The sequence below is a fragment of the Topomyia yanbarensis genome, chromosome 3 (genome assembly GCF_030247195.1).
Source record: "Topomyia yanbarensis strain Yona2022 chromosome 3, ASM3024719v1, whole genome shotgun sequence".
NCBI classification, from domain to species: domain Eukaryota; kingdom Metazoa; phylum Arthropoda; class Insecta; order Diptera; family Culicidae; genus Topomyia; species Topomyia yanbarensis.
Genome location: NC_080672.1, coordinates 293,300,392 through 293,316,477, shown reverse-complemented (window position 1 = coordinate 293,316,477; position 16,086 = coordinate 293,300,392). Strand labels below are relative to the sequence as shown.

General features: G+C 37.4%; 1 protein-coding gene across 2 annotated transcripts in view; it reads right to left on the bottom strand.

The window, feature by feature from the left end:
- Window positions 1-16,086, bottom strand: part of LOC131691556 (UDP-N-acetylglucosamine--peptide N-acetylglucosaminyltransferase 110 kDa subunit) — a 99,186-nt gene that overhangs the window by 47,782 nt on the left and 35,318 nt on the right. For both annotated transcript variants that reach the window (XM_058978066.1, XM_058978067.1), the window contains exon 6: window positions 6,040-6,236. In XM_058978066.1, the coding sequence (XP_058834049.1) occupies window positions 6,040-6,236 (197 nt within the window). The remainder of the gene's footprint in view (window positions 1-6,039; window positions 6,237-16,086) is intronic.

The following is a 16,086-nucleotide window of genomic DNA, read 5'->3' as shown; positions in this document are numbered from 1 at the left end:
ACATTTTGAGTTTGGCGATACTAATGCTCAAATTTTTTTTTGAAAAATTAGAGAAAGTTGACTAATTTTCTAGAGTGCTGATTTAGTCCAAGAAGTCGAAATCTTTTGTAAACGTTTTTGCATGTTAAGGAAACATTCCTTTTATAAATGGTTGACTTCCATTCCTACTTGAAATCATTTGCCAATGTCTATGATTTTTTGTCCTGAAGGCCAGAAAGGATTAACCTTAATCCTTAAATATGCCATCTATTTGGTCAAATTACTCGCAACACACCTTTCTGAACATTCCTCTATTAATTCAAAAAGATGATTTCTGGTAACTATGGTAACAGTTCCGCCCTATGCCCTAAAATATAAAATTTGATAAAAATATCACGAAATTGACTATAAGATTGTTGGCATCATTAGTACTTATATCTTTCTAATAATAGAATGTAAAGTTTTGATGTGTTAGAAGAAAATGTTCGTTTTCAAAAACTCTGAAAATCATATAAGCAAAAAATAAAAGCTACAAGTTATATTAAAAATTTGGTTTTCCATGAATTGATCCTTGGTGAAATCTTTAAATTATTTCTTCGGTGGACAATATAAGATATAGCATCGTTCCCACGATGGAATTTTGCCCTTTACAAGATTTTCTATTATTTTAAATAGTGGGTAGGGTTTGCTCTACATTTATTAATAGACGAATTTCGCGCTAAATCGTATTCAGAGTTGGCAGCACCCTCTCAAATTTTAATGAAACCTTCTGTACATGAATACTTTGTCACAAAAAGCCACTTTACATACATGACAAAATGATCTAGACTGTCTTTTGAAAATGGCCAAACTTGTTTTACTAATTTTTATAAAATGGCTATAGTCACAAAATGACAAATCCTACAAAAAATGTTGTAAGAGTGATTTTCACAAAATTAGTAAAATTCGAGAACAAAAATATTGAAAAAATTCTTCGTTGACTTATACACTGAAAAAAATCGATTTTAAAAAATTAAAGTCAATTTACATACCCCCTTTTTTGATTTGGATGAAATTTTGTTCCAGGATAGATAATTATGCCGACAAAAATTCAAGTTGGGCACTTTCAAGGAAAAAAAGTTATTTGATAAAAACTATTTCTTGTCCAAACTGAATTTTTTTCTTCAGTGTATTTTTAACGAGAACTAAACCAATGAAAGTCATAATCATCTCAGAATCCAATAAAACTTAGTTTGTGAGAAGATATTGTCTAATTTAGCAACTAAGTATATTTTTATTAAGGTGATACCTTTTCATTTTTCATAAATTCGATTTTTTTATTACTTTATATGAAAGTACAACTCCTTGAGAATGTTTTCCCAATTTTTTATAGTGATCCGAGAAATAGATCGAAGGTTACAGCGCTTCCAAGCGCGCTTCGTCTACCAAGAGCAATGGTAATTTGAAATTTTAAACTCGATTATCTCGAAATGTCGTTTTACTAAAAATGGTGTTTCCGTGATCACGATTGCCGTAAAACTACTCAATCAATTTTCTTAATTTTTTTTTTCAATTGATCGTAATTAATTTTTCTCGTACTTTAACGATTCCTTTTCTATTCATAAATTTTTGTTTCATGGATAAGAATTTTTTAATACAATTTTTAGAGATTAAAGCAGCGATTTTTTACTGACAACGTTCTCGAATCCAGGAAAAAATTATTATTTATTCAACTAATCTTTAAGGTACGAGGAATTCGCATATACTAATGAAATTTTTTGAGTTTTGGGATTTTGGAATAGATTTTAGATTTAGGAATAGATTTTAGAAGATCTATTGGTCTTCAATCGTGATCACCGCGAACCTCTTAAATAAAAAAGGGTTTCGGGGAAAAAGCCATAACTCCGGCAATCTTCAATGTACTTTTATAAACTTATGCTTGTTTATTTCACTGAAAAATGTGCTACCAAAATACTATAAGTTTGATGTAATGAAATCATTGCTTTATTCCTTTACGTAAATTCAAACTTTCTTGACAAAAAGATATGTAACCCCACAATCAAGAATCCCATTGAAAAGAGTTTAAGTCATTAAACAATATTCCATTATTACTTCTTTAGTTTCTTGTTTTTCTACTGAGGAAGAATCAGAGAAAGAAATAATCACCACAACATTATGTATTGAATTTTACATTATTATTTATTTATTTCTATATATGCTATGGTATTTCCATAGTCGCGAGCAAGACTGGATCTTTTTGCTATTTGCTTAACAGTGCCACTAATAGCATCACAGGTCCTTTCCCATGGGATGTTGCAAAAAATGCCATTCTGCCTTAATTCATACTTTGACTGGAATCTACACAAGCTTGCGAAGTTTTTCTTATTTTTGTATTTTGCTGCTGCTCCATCAGACATGAAATAATTTTTAGTAAAGTTTGTCAATTGTTTAATAAAATTTATCATTTTTGAGAGGAACAAATGAACTGCAGTCTTCCAGTGTGCCAATCTTCATTCAAGTTTGTTATGAATATATACCCAATTCGTTACTAATACTTTTTGCATGGATCAGGCAACTAACAGCTGTGAAAATGGATTCTGAGATGATTATGACTTTTATTGGTTTAGGTCTCCATATAAATACACTAAAAGAATTCAGTTTGGACAAGGAAAAGATTTTTTCCATCTTGGAACAAAATTTCATCCAAATCAAAAATGATTTTTTTTTGTAAATCGACTTTAAATTTTTAAAATCAATTTTTTTTTGAGTGTATGAGTCGATGAAGAATTTTTTCAATATTTTTGTTCAAAAATTTGACTAATTTTGTGAAAATCAATCCTACAACATTTATTAGTAGGATTTGTCATTTTTAGACTAGACATTTAAAAAATTCGTTAAAAAAGTTTGTCCCTTTTCAAAAGACAGTCTAGATCATTTTTGGAAAAACAAAATATGCAAAGTGGCTTTTTTGACAAGGTTCTCATGTACAGAAAGTTTCATTAAAATCTGAGAGGGTGCTGCCAACATTTGTTCGAGTTGGCGCGAAATAAGTCAATATGTAAAAATTAACTTTTTAATGGTTCGAAATAGTTTCGCTGTCTTTTAGAAAATTAAAAAAAAAATTATTTTTGTCAGCTGCATTAGAGCTTAATGTCTTGTAATTGACTAAAAAATTAGGGTGCATCTTAAAAATTTGTTTTATTTTTATAACTTTTTCAATTTTCGTTTTTCATTAAGATGACTTCAACAAAACTTTCAGTTCAGAGTAAATATTGTAAGAAATGAAAATATCGTATTTGCCATTTTTAGTGATATATATTTTCAAAGGAAGAAACGGTATTTAATGTTAAGTGTTCCAACCGAAAATAATGATATTTAAAACAGTAATTTTTTTCATGTAAAATTTCCCATAACTTTGAAACGATGATAGCTCAATAGTTGGTGTATATTAACAAGATACGCCCTAAAATAATCTCCAAGTTGTCCAAAGGTTACTACAAAAGTTATATAAATAACACCGTTTTTGAAGGAGCGCCCTAAAGCTCTCGTGCAATGGAAAGTATGAACTCTACCTTTGCGTGTCTTCAGCAAATTTGTCAAAACTGAGTCTTCGTTCAAGACAGTCAAACTTTATTATGAACCGTTAAAAAGTCCAATTTTAGAACTTGCTAAATTCAGAAGAACCCTAGCTTCTTTTTAAACGAAAAGAAGGATTTTACGCAATACAACTTTCCGATAAACATATTATAAGGCTGTTATTTAGTTGTAGCAAAAAGTTAAAATTACTGTTAAATTTACACTCTGGGCCACTGTGCAATGTGAACCAGATGAATCTTTAACTTCGTCAAAAACTGTGTCAAAGGTTATGAGAAACACAAAATCACCGTTTTGAAAGAGAACAAATCTTTTGTATAAAATTTTATACCTTCAAATATAAACAACAAAATTTGTGTTGTTTCGCATATTTCTTCGGTTTTTTTAATAAACAACACTTATTATTATTGTTATTATTATCATTTATTGAGGCTTTAACAATGAGTCAAAAATTACAATTAATTGTGGTGAATAGTCAGTGACCATTGGTCACTGGTTAGGTTTACCCTCTGCTGCTTCCTAATCATTCCGTCTGCCTACTCCATCGCTCGTGTTTGCGTTCATGTCGTTCGCTGTAAGAAGTTTGGTGCTTTTTGTGTTTTCTTGTGTGACTCTGGAATAGCTGTCTTCTTTTTTGTTTATTACTTCCTAGGTATGTTAGCTTTGGGTATTGTAATTTATCTGGCTGTATGTGGTGTATCAGCAGATGCCGAAGAGTGTCTTTAGTTGTTTCGATATATGGTTTACCGTAGTATGCCGCCTGATTACAGAACTGGCACGTGGGCGTCTGCCCAGGATATGTGCATGACGTTCTTTGGGTGTCGCAAACATCTTGAGAATACCAGGGAACCGTTGAGAATACCAGGGAAAATGTTCCTCCATGTGTCATTGGTGACAGGTTTCACTTCTCCATACTTTGATACGAATCATCGAATATAATCCGTACAAGCGCGCGCTACCAAATCGTGTAGGTGAATTTCCTTAAGATCAGCATCCATATACACGAGGATCTTGGCTTTGATTTTTTTGTGTTTGATGTCGTATTGCATGTTGTTCTTTGCCACGAAGGATTCTGCCTCGACTAAGGCATTGAACGTTATTAGTACTACATGCCTCGTATGATGTAGTTGTATGTGTTACACTTCTGTAAGCATAAGATTCATTCTAACCTTAAGCAATAATCCCACCTTACGTGTTGTGGGTCTAAGACGGATCTGCGAAAAATCAACTTTGATTGTGTTCTACTGTAATGAACGAGAGTTACTTTGTGACTCACTTATTTCACTCGTAGTTGGGGGCAACCGTACTTTGCAGTTTAGTTTACACCTGCACGCTATAACGAAGCGGTGCATTTTTTGTTTGTTTTTCACATGCTTTTTGGCTTCAGATCTGTACGAGATGAGGAAGCAGACTGGTACAACACTTCTTTTACACCACTGGTAACGTTTTGTCACATAATGTAATTATTAGTCATTTCATCAATCAAACTATATGAAATGTTTTTATAACATTTCAGACGTCTTTCGCCTCAACTATACATAATTAAATATAGGGGGAGCCGGGGATATTAAGACCGTGGGGGTAATTCGGATCACCTCGATTTCTCAGCAAATCGTAAGACATATTCGTAGAAACCCTATTCTAAAACATTAATTTTGACAGCTAAACTATTTTTTTTTTTGGTTTGTTACAAAGGAGATACAACGTGTTTCATTTTTTGCCATCCTCAAAACAAAAATCATAATGGTAAAACCGCGATTAAAGCAACAAATAAATATTAAAAAATAACAGGTAAGTGTTTTGGAAAGCTTAAGGTTCCTATTTTATGGAATGATTTTTGCTTGGATGAAAACACAGATATTTTCAAGACGCTCACCACTTTTGTGCGAAATGAGCGTGCGGGGCTATTCGGGCCCCCTATTCCATCAACCACCGTTCAGCGGCTTGCGACTATGCCCACGATTGCACACACCAAAGCAATGAAAATACATAATGCGTCAATCGGCAGCTATGACTAACCAGATTATGTTGTAACGCACTTTATTGTTTTGCTTCTTAAGGAGTTTCTCTAAAACATAATTCCGTTGTAAAAAATGACGCTCTGAATTGCCCCGTAGGGAGGTTCGAATTACTCCTACATTGTAAAAGGATGGAAAAACGTAGAGTATAGCAAATCGTCGCCTGGCGCTGCCAAGGAGTGGTGCAAATGAACTTTCATGGCGCCAAAGTGTAGCTAACTAACAATGAGCACCTTTGATCGATATTTTTTTTCATCCCTATCCACCTAAAAGGGCAATTTAGGTAGGTCCAAACAGCCCCGGGTTCCCCTACAAATAACATGACAAAAATCGACAGCTGCCTTAACACACAAAGAAATTTCAGATGTAATCGCCCCATTGATGTAATAATAAACTGTTAGATAGCGTAATTCTACAGTAAATACGCACTAGAAGATGGATACAGATAATAATATAAAACTCTACTCACCGATCGAAGATTCGGGCCTCCTTTAACACGTTGCCCAGGTTGATGTAGGCATCCAAGAAGTTTGGATCCAGTGCCACAGCTTTCTCGAAGTGATGAATGGCGAGCCAGATTTCGCCCTGGGCGTTGAAAACACATCCCAGATTACTCCATGCCACTGCAAAGTCCGGTCTGGTTTCGATTGCCTTGAGATAGCATGCCTAATGTTTTGTCGATTGCCGTTTATGAGCGGGTCATTTTTTCATGAGGAATTCAAATTTCAATTGGTTGTGGAAACGATTTTACCACAATTGATTGATAGGGAGAGGAAAAGAATGAAAAGGTAATAAAAGAAGAAAACGTCGATTAGTATAAATGTACCGGTAGGTGGGGAAAAACGATAGAAAATAAAATGGGAAAATGGAAACGATTATTTCTATTCAGCCACTGGGAAGGTATGAACGACGAGATCAGATAAATAAAAAAACCTCAGTATTTGAACAAACAAATCACATATTTCAGTATTTGTGCCAAACGACACAGTCTAAAAAGAAGAAAGGATAAAACAACTAGACCAACGACGAGATTGAGTACGAAAACCAGGACACACGTTGACACTGCATGAAGATAACCTCGTGTCCTACTAATCGATTGCTTCTTTGTTATAAAACTAATTGAACTGTCGATTTACGATATCCTTATAACCACTAGCCAGTTTGTTCTTTCAGTTCCTATCTATAAATAAACACCAACAATCCCTATCATTAGATAGAATTGCTCAAGGAAGGTCAGTGAGAATACAAATAAAACTTTATGAAACCTAAAACAGAAGGGATACAGTATGCAACAGAGTTCATCAGACCGGTAGGCGTTGAGTGAGGTGAGGAGACCGAAGTTTTTTAGCTGAGTATAACATTACTACCATAACCGGCTTTCCAATCTTTTAGTTGTTGATTAGGTGCTCGCCAGTAAATCATGTCCTCTTTCTTCATTCTCCATTGCACATCACAAGCGAACGATTGTCAATTTAGTAAATGGTAAACATCATGGAAGATCTAGACGAGGGAACGGGAAAGTCTCGCTTTGTAGGTGTGCTGAGTGTTGCACCTTGGCAATCCAGGTAATGCATTAATCCAGGTAATTTCAACAACTTCGAACTAGTTATAAATTTATGGAAATATTGGATGTGTGAAGCATACTGTGAATAATCTTTAATGATTACTTTCTGCAAAGCACGGATGAGCTGGAAAATGAAGTTCTGCGGTGGCTTTCTTGAATGGCAGACATGTTTATGCTATTAGTAAACCTGTTCGAAATAAAATTTAGAAAAGACATATTTCTGCTGATTATACGAGAAAAAGATCAATATAAAAAGAAAGCAAGTTCATTCAATTAGATAAATTATATGTTTTAGTGAAATATCTTAACCAATTTGAGGGTACGATTTGGCAGGGACGAATGACCTTTTGTGGAAGGTGTTGTAAATAAATTGAGTGAAATCGGGTATTTCTGTTCAATTGTATAATGTAATACCTTTACATATTTTGAATATAAGTCTATATGCTAATGATGCATTTTCAAATATACAACAATATATCGAAACAAGACTCGATTCGAGTGTTCACTGTCAGTCCCCTGTTATGGAAGGCCTCACTGCACAACCAGTATCACTGCCATGAAAATCAAAACAGCAATTTTGATCGTATTAAATGCCTCATGATCGTATTAAATGACTTGCGAATAGTCTACGCACTCGTTTACGCAGAAATAATAAAGAGAAGCTACGCTACTCATCACAACAAGAGGTGCTTGAGAGTCCACTCAAAATAACTCTCTTGTTGAGAAAGCGTTGACAGTTCCTGATCTTGGAAACTTTAGATCAAATTTTTGTATCGTGCAACTCCAACAGGTTCGTTATTTATTTATTCCTCTATACACTTAAGATTTGAGAACAACGATATTTATTGTGAATAAATTTGAATGGTACTGGCAGGACTATGGCTCTTCTGAAGCCTGTGGTAGAGTCCCAATTTTGAGTCTACTTTACTGTATACCTGGAAATGGCACACTTATCCCGACTTATTTTATGACTTATTTGTTTTACTGATGATTTCAAAAAGGTTGTGTCTTACTGTGCATTCAACTCATAATGGGCAGTGAAGCAAATGTCCATGACACTAGTTGGGGCAACATCAAATTGAAAATAATTGAATTGATGCAATACTGAAGCAGCACGAATCTGCATATACTTAACTCAGGAAATCGCTGAACATTTACACGATCTGCTAGCGAAGTGGTGTTAGATGTAACTCTCTGCTCTGACAGTATTACGCCTGAGTAGGCAAACCGTCTCGCACCGCAGGGTTGTAATGCACCTCAGAGCAAATAAAGCAAATAAATCGCTGTTATTGTGCTGCTCTTTTTTCATCGGTGTACTTCGCTCTTTGTGGCACGTTGTGTGAGCAAATAACAAGCCTGTCGCACCGAACGACCTCGAACCGCCGTTTTCTGATCATAAATGCATCATCTTTGATCATTCAAACGTCTCGCAAAATATCGTCACATCTCATAAACCCAAAGCTTCAAACTAGGAACTCTATGAAGAAGGTTTGGCGACAACGATGTATTGGTACTTTCCACGGATTGAATCTTACTTGGACTAGGTCGTGGATATAACAGACACTAATAGTAACAGCATACCAAGATGCTTGTTTCTTCGAATTAACTATACATTCTTCTAGGTGAACCCCTTGATGGAATGCCGAATTTGCTGGACTTAAAAATTTATGTAGAAAAACTTGGAATGCTAGACGCTGAGATTGGGGTGGGAGGTATTTAAGTTGGCTTACAGTGCTTACAGAAATACACTTCGATCCTCTCTGAGCGATTTTTTTTTTTATTGGCCCGCCTCTCACCCCCACACCAAAAGGCTCGCACAGAGAGCCCCCTGGTAGTGGACACATCAGTTCTCAGCGACAAAAAAAGGCAACACAAGAAGAAAAAACAATTCGCGAATACGCTGAGAACAAAAAAGACAAAAAAAATACGTGAAAGTAACCGGCACAATAAAGATATTAGAGTTAAATGCAAGAAAAATAACTGCATCGAGCTCCCAGTGGAACGATGTTCCTTTTAAGGGGCTCTCTACAGTATTTATGATAGATACAGAAAGTGTTTTTTTTTCTAAATTTTAGTAGTTATAATTATTATTAGAATAATGCACATAAAGAAAACTTTTTGGTGAATAACTAATTCTATATTACAAATTCTCTAATTTTATTTTTTAAAAAACCTGTTTTAATCCACCTAGAGGTGCAATTGTGCCTTTCTCATTTCTCCAAACTATGATTTAATAGCTGGTTCGTACAATATAACTTTATGGAAATGTCTTTCATTCTTATTACACTTGGTAAGTATATATAAGAGCACCTTTTTGCATTCATCGCGGTATCGGTTTGAATCGGAGTTTTCTATGTGATCGACCTCCACAACCCGTAACTCCGGTGCTGGAAGTCGGATGGAGATGGAATTTAATATCAGTTTCTGGGGACGCAACACCTTTCATTTGAGACTAAGTTGAGCAAATCTAGCCATTTTCGAGAAACCAATATAACCGTTATTCTGACTTTGGATGCTTCCGGATCCGTCGATGGTGGCCAGTGTGGCCAAAGAGACTTTGAATGACTGTTGGGGACCTAGATCTACAAATTCAACAGTTGTGTTTACATTTTGGAAAAAATCACCTTTTTACATTCATCGCAGAATTCGTTAGAATCGAGATTTCCTGCGTGATCGTACGTATCACCCTGTAATTCAGGAACCAGAACTCGGATCCACACAAAATTCAACAGCAGCTGATGGACCTTTCATTTAAAATTAAGTTTGTCAAAATCGGTTCAGAAAATTCCGAGAAACCGATTTGGAAAAATCAACAAATTTTGTTTTGTAACCATACTCTTCAACTCGTAATTCGGAACAAGATGTCGGTTGAAAATGAAATTCAATAGCAACCTATGGGAATATTATACCTTTCATTTGAATCTTAGTTTGTAAAAATCGGTTCAGCCATCTCCAAGTAACCGATGTGGACATTTTGTTAACAAATCCGCACATACACACACATACATACACACATACACATACACACATACATACATACACACATACATACACACAGATATTTTGCGATCTCGGCGAACTGAGTCGAATGTTATATGAGGCTCGGCCCTCCGGGCCTCTGTTAGAAAGTCGGTTTTTGGATCAATTGCATAACCTTTGTATATAAGAAAGGCAAAAGAATAATATTTAATTAGCTTAATAAGCATGAGTTCAATGTTATCTTCATGTGATTATAATTTGCAAAGGTTGGTGGAATGCGTTTGAACGTGTAGGGAATGGGGGTTTAGTAGAGTGGGTGTGGAGGATGCGTCAGAAATCCTTCATCTTATTTCGGTATACGGGGTGGATGAAGGAAATCTGGGCGTGAGGGTGATCCAAGAAGAGAGGAGTGATGAAGGAGGGAGGTGTAAGGGCAAGGTGGGGAGGGGGGGGGGGGGAAGGGGCGGCTACGCAATACTCAACTGCATATTTTGCCTTCCATTTGAGACTTGGTTTGAGAAAATCGGTTCAGTCATCACCGATGAACCGATGTGACTTTAATTGTGGAATATGCCCGGAATTCCGGACTTCCGGAATCGTCGATAGTGGACAATATATTCAAAGAATGTTTGATTGGCAATCAGTGATCTAGATCTACGATTAGAAGTAATTTGGTGAACAATTCAATAGTTTTTAGCCTCTGAGGTATTACGATTGTACCGATTTATATGGGAAATTCCAGTGTATCCTTACTAACACCCCTGTAACTCCGGAAGCAAGAGTCAGAACCGAATGAAATTCAGCAGCAGTCAATGGCATTACTGTGTCTTTCATTTGAAATTAAGTTCGTAAAAATCGGTAGAGAATTCGTTGTGGAATGGGTGTAATATTAGCTTAGGAACTTGGCGGGTTCCCCGAGGGCGTCATGAACCGTCATAGGTGGCCAATGTGGTCAAAGCTGCTTTGATTGATCATTAGTGATCCAGACCCGCAAACTAGAGTAATGTTACATCAATTTTAATATGTTTTACATCATTTGAACATTATGGTGGTACCAGTTTATATGGGAATTTGCTGTGTGACCGCACTCTTCAACCCGTAACTCCGGAACCGGAAGTCGGATCAACTAAAAATTCAATAGCAGCTTATGGGAGCGTTATACCTTTCAGATGAAACTAAGTTTGCGAAAATCGGTTCAGCCATCTCTGAGAAAATTGTGTGAGTTTAAATGACACACACACACATACACACACACATACACACACACATACATACACACACATACATACACACACAGACATTTGCCGATCTCGACGAACTGAATCGAATGGTGTATGATACTCGGCCCTCCGGGCCTCGGTTAAAAAGTCGATTTTTACAGTGATTGCATAGCCTTTCTTTATATGAGAAAGGCAAAACATTTCAGCCTTGTTTCGAATTGGATGCGATTTGTTATCTGTATTAACTCAGTAGGAAGCCGATTATAGACCGTTGGCCCGATAAATGAAATACGTTTTTGACCAAGGTTAGTGGAGGCCCTGGAGCGTTGTAAACTATTGGCTTGCCTGGTACTATACACACGAGTGCCTGTGGTGAAGTGTAAATTATTATGCGCTATTGGGTTATGCAGAGCATTAAAAACATACATTGCTGTTTGAAATTCTGTCAAACCAAGCAATGGCAAGATGTTATGTGAATTATTGCTGTAGAGTAGCATAGTTGAATACATAACTGGTTTCTTAAAAATAATTTTAAGACATCGATTCTGAAGAGTTTGTAGTTTTTTTAGATTTGATATGTTGGCACGCCCCCATACTGAAACAAGATAGTTTAGTAATGAATGAATGTGTGCATAGTAAAACTTTAATAGCACGTGCAGAGGTACAAAAGTACAAACCCGACTCATAGCCCCACATAATGCAGCCACTTTTTTTCGAGAGATTTTATATGGTCGTTCCAGGAGAGTGTAGAATCTAACCAAAGACCTAAATATTTGAAACATTTCGTTTCCTCAATCTCGTAGTGTTCAGCTATTGGATGCGAATGATCTTCTATGGATTTTCTAGATGAATGGAATAACATGTATTTGGTTTTTGATAAATTTAGGGAGAGGAGGTTATCGTTGAAATATCCGATGAGTAATTTCAAATCATATTCCATATCACAAACTATGTTTCTAGAGCTATTGTTTGGATAAAACAAAGCTGTATCATCTGCGAAAAGACGTGGTGTGCCTTTCAATTTAAGTCTTCCTAGGTCGTTGATATAAAGAAGAAATAGTAATGGTCCAATATTGCTTCCCTGTGGTACTCCTATTTCAACGTCTCTGTACGAACTAGTTACATTCCCAATATGGTTCGAAGCACCTTTGCACGATTGCTTCAAGTCTCATCGAGGCTAGTAGATTAAATAAGCTACTATCGAAATCAAACACTTTCATGTAAGTTCAATTAGAACTGCTAATGGGAAAAGCTCTTCTGATTAAATTATTTATTTCAAAAAAAATAATTAAATTTATTTCAAATAGTTCTGATTCTTAGACATTTACTTGCAGAATTGTGACAACCGAATCGATCAAATAAGAGTTTGAGCTTGTGCGACCACCCCTGGCTGCTACTCCGTTATCGATCTGGACTAGCTGAAGTTGCACAGGGAATCAGTAGATAATTATGCTTGGGAATAGCGAAACAACTTTCAATGATCAACTCATGGTAATCCTAAAGTTTTTCATTATTGATCAATACCGGCGCCGGTCAGGCCCAAACGTAGATCGCAGAAGGAAAGGGAAAGAACAATAAGTCAACTAGATGACTTAGATGACGTCGTGGATACGACAAACTCATTCATATTAGCATCCTACGAAGAAGCTTGTCCACTTCGTACTGTTATATCGACTAGGGGAATCCCTTGATGGAGGGCTGAGCTTGAAAGAATGAAGAAGGTTATGAGAGCTTGGAACCGGCGACAGCGTCAGCTCGTAGTGCATATAAGAAATGTCTTAGATATGCAGAACAGGCTGGCTGGCAAAACTTATGCACTAATGTTTCTAGTCTGAACGAGGCTAGCAGGTTAAATAAAATTCTCACGAAATCGAATGATTTTCAGATGAACTCCTTAAAAACCAGAGATGGAGTTTATGTTACGGACGAAAAAGATGTTCTTAAATGTCTCTTCGACACATACACTTTTCAGGTTGTATCGATCCGGAGCTGAACAATGTTCACAGATCTCATTCTGGTGTTTCGGACTCGTGGGCGTTAGCACGCACATTTGTTTCCACTGAATCGGTCACGTGGGCAGTTGACAGCTTTGCTCCATACAAATCACCTGGAAAGATGGAATACTTCCCGTGCTACTGCAAAAGAGATTTGATATTCTTAAACATGTCTTGAAAAAGATTATGCTTTCCAGTCTTGCTATCGGGTATATCCCAAAAGCATGGCGAGAAATAACTGTTAGATTTATTCCCAAAGGGGGGCGCTCAAGCTATGAAGAAGCCATCACATCAGGAACGTTAGTTTAGTTGAATATCCACTACACAAAATGCAACATGCATATCAGTGTGGGTGCTCCATCTGCTTCGCGATGTTGTTTACAACATTGAGAAAGCCTTCTCGCTCAAGCAATCTAGCTTGGGTGTATTCCTAGATATTGAGGGTGCTTTTGACAATGTGTCCTTCCTGTCTATTCTGGAAGCGACGCACGGTCATGGGATACCTGCATATATCTCGGGTTGGATAAACGCAATGCTTAGTAACCGCATACTTTGCTCGTCACTGCGACAGGCTGAGATACGGAAGTTGAGTATTTGCGGTTGTCCTCAGGGCGGCGTTCTGTCACCTTTGTTATGGAACTTGGTAGCCGACGGCTTATTGAAGAAACTCAATGAGCTTAGATTTCCAACCTACGGGTTTGCTGACGATTACCAAATACTAATTACTGGATTTTGCATCGGAACAATCTTAATGCAACAGGTATTAAGAGCTGTCGAACAGTGGTGTCGACAAGTTAAATTATCAGTTAACCCAAGCAAAACTTCAATGATTCTTTTCACGAAGAAGCGAATAACAACCGGGGTTCGTCCCTTGCAGTTCTTTGATTCTGAGCTACTGTGTGCAGATCAAATCAAATACGTTGGAGTTATATTGGATTCCAAACTGAATTGGTCTGCTCACATTGAGTTCAGAGTCAAGAAAGCGTGCATGGCCTTTGGGCAGTGCAGACGAACTTTTGGAAAGACCTGGGGTCTCAAACCTAAATACATCTACTGGATTTACACGACAATTGTACGTCCAATACTGTCATATGGATGCCTTGTGTGTTGGCAGAGGGGAGAGGTGACGACAGTCCAGTCAAAGCTAAACCATCTGCAAAGAATGGCGCTCATGGCGTTGACTGGTACTTTCACCACGACTCCGACTGCTGCTCTTGAGGCACTTCTAAATATCAAACCGTTACACATACACCTCAAACAAGAAGCACTATCATGTGCATACAGACTGCAGGTTACCGGGCTATGGAACAGTAACCATGTTGATCCTGCTACCAGGCATACAGGATTGTGGTCACAAATGGTTACATGGGGTGAAGATATTCTTGCTCCCAGCGATATTACACTCACATGTAGTTTTTCTTACAGGACATTCCATGTAAAGATTCCCTCTCGAGAGGAGTGGTTGTCTGGCTATATGGAAAGACAACAACAAACACAAGTGGTCTGTTACACTGACGGTTCTCTGATAGAGGGACGTGCTGGTGGTGGTGTCTACTGTTGTGAAATGATATTGGAACAATCTCACTCACTAGGTAGATACTGTACTGTATTCCAAGCAGAAATCTTTGCGATTATGTGCGGGGTACAATCGGCCCTTCAACTAAGTTGGTCCGGCAAAGTTACAAAATTTCTCCTCCGATAGTCAGGCTGCAATCAAGGCCCTTAGCTCAGACAAATCCCGGTCCAAGCTAGTGATCGCGTGCCGAACACAAGTCGAACAACTAAGCATCGTCAACACTATCTACCTTGTCTGGGTGTCCGGACATTTCGGTATTACTGGAAATGAATGGGCTGACGAATTGGCCAGAGCAGGTTCAGCGATTAACTTCGTTGGTCCTGAGTCCGCGCTGCCAATTTCGACAAGTTGGATAAGGGAAAAAATATGGTCCTGGGCTTCGTCCGAGCACCGCAATTATTGGAGAAATCTACAAACGAGTCGCCAAACAAAGGCGTTTCTATAACAACCGTGCCCAGTGATTTCGAAAAATCTACATTTTTCGAAGCTCCACTACGGCATGCTGACCAGGGCTTTAACCGGTCACTGCAAACTCAATTGTCACATGTGATCTTTGTGAATCCGACTACGGAACCTCATATCATCTGATATGCAGCTGTCCAGCGGTAGCGCAATTGCGATTTCGTGTCTTCGGCCGTCTTTATATAGACGAAACCATGTTTGGACGACTGAAACTCAGAGACATACTAAAGTTTCTTATCCAATGTGGTAAAGAGCTTTAGGTTTACTCGCAGGCAAGTTGAACTACTTGTGAGTTTTACTTATGTTGTTTATTTTTGTTTTTGTGCTGTTATTTTTCCCACCCTTCCAATTCTACTTCCCCACACCTCCTTGTCCTTTCCTTCCGCTCAGGAAATGATGAAAACACACGGTAAGACACAAACCCCCGACTACATACGGGAACGTGCAATTTAAGCCAATATATTCTGATTCCTGATAGTCCGATACTTGCTTTTGCTAGAGACCGCATTCAGGCACGTAGCCAGAGGGGGGGCTAGGGGGCTAAAGCCCCTCCCGAAATTTTTCAAAAATGACTTTTAAAAACCGGCGACTTTTAACAAAATTTGTTGCTCATTTGGCATGAACAAATTATTGAGAAAAAGTTGAAGAAGACTATATCGAAACAATCAAAGGCAATGGTCATGAAATTCAGTGTGCTTTATGCTTTTGCTCGAGCCAGTGC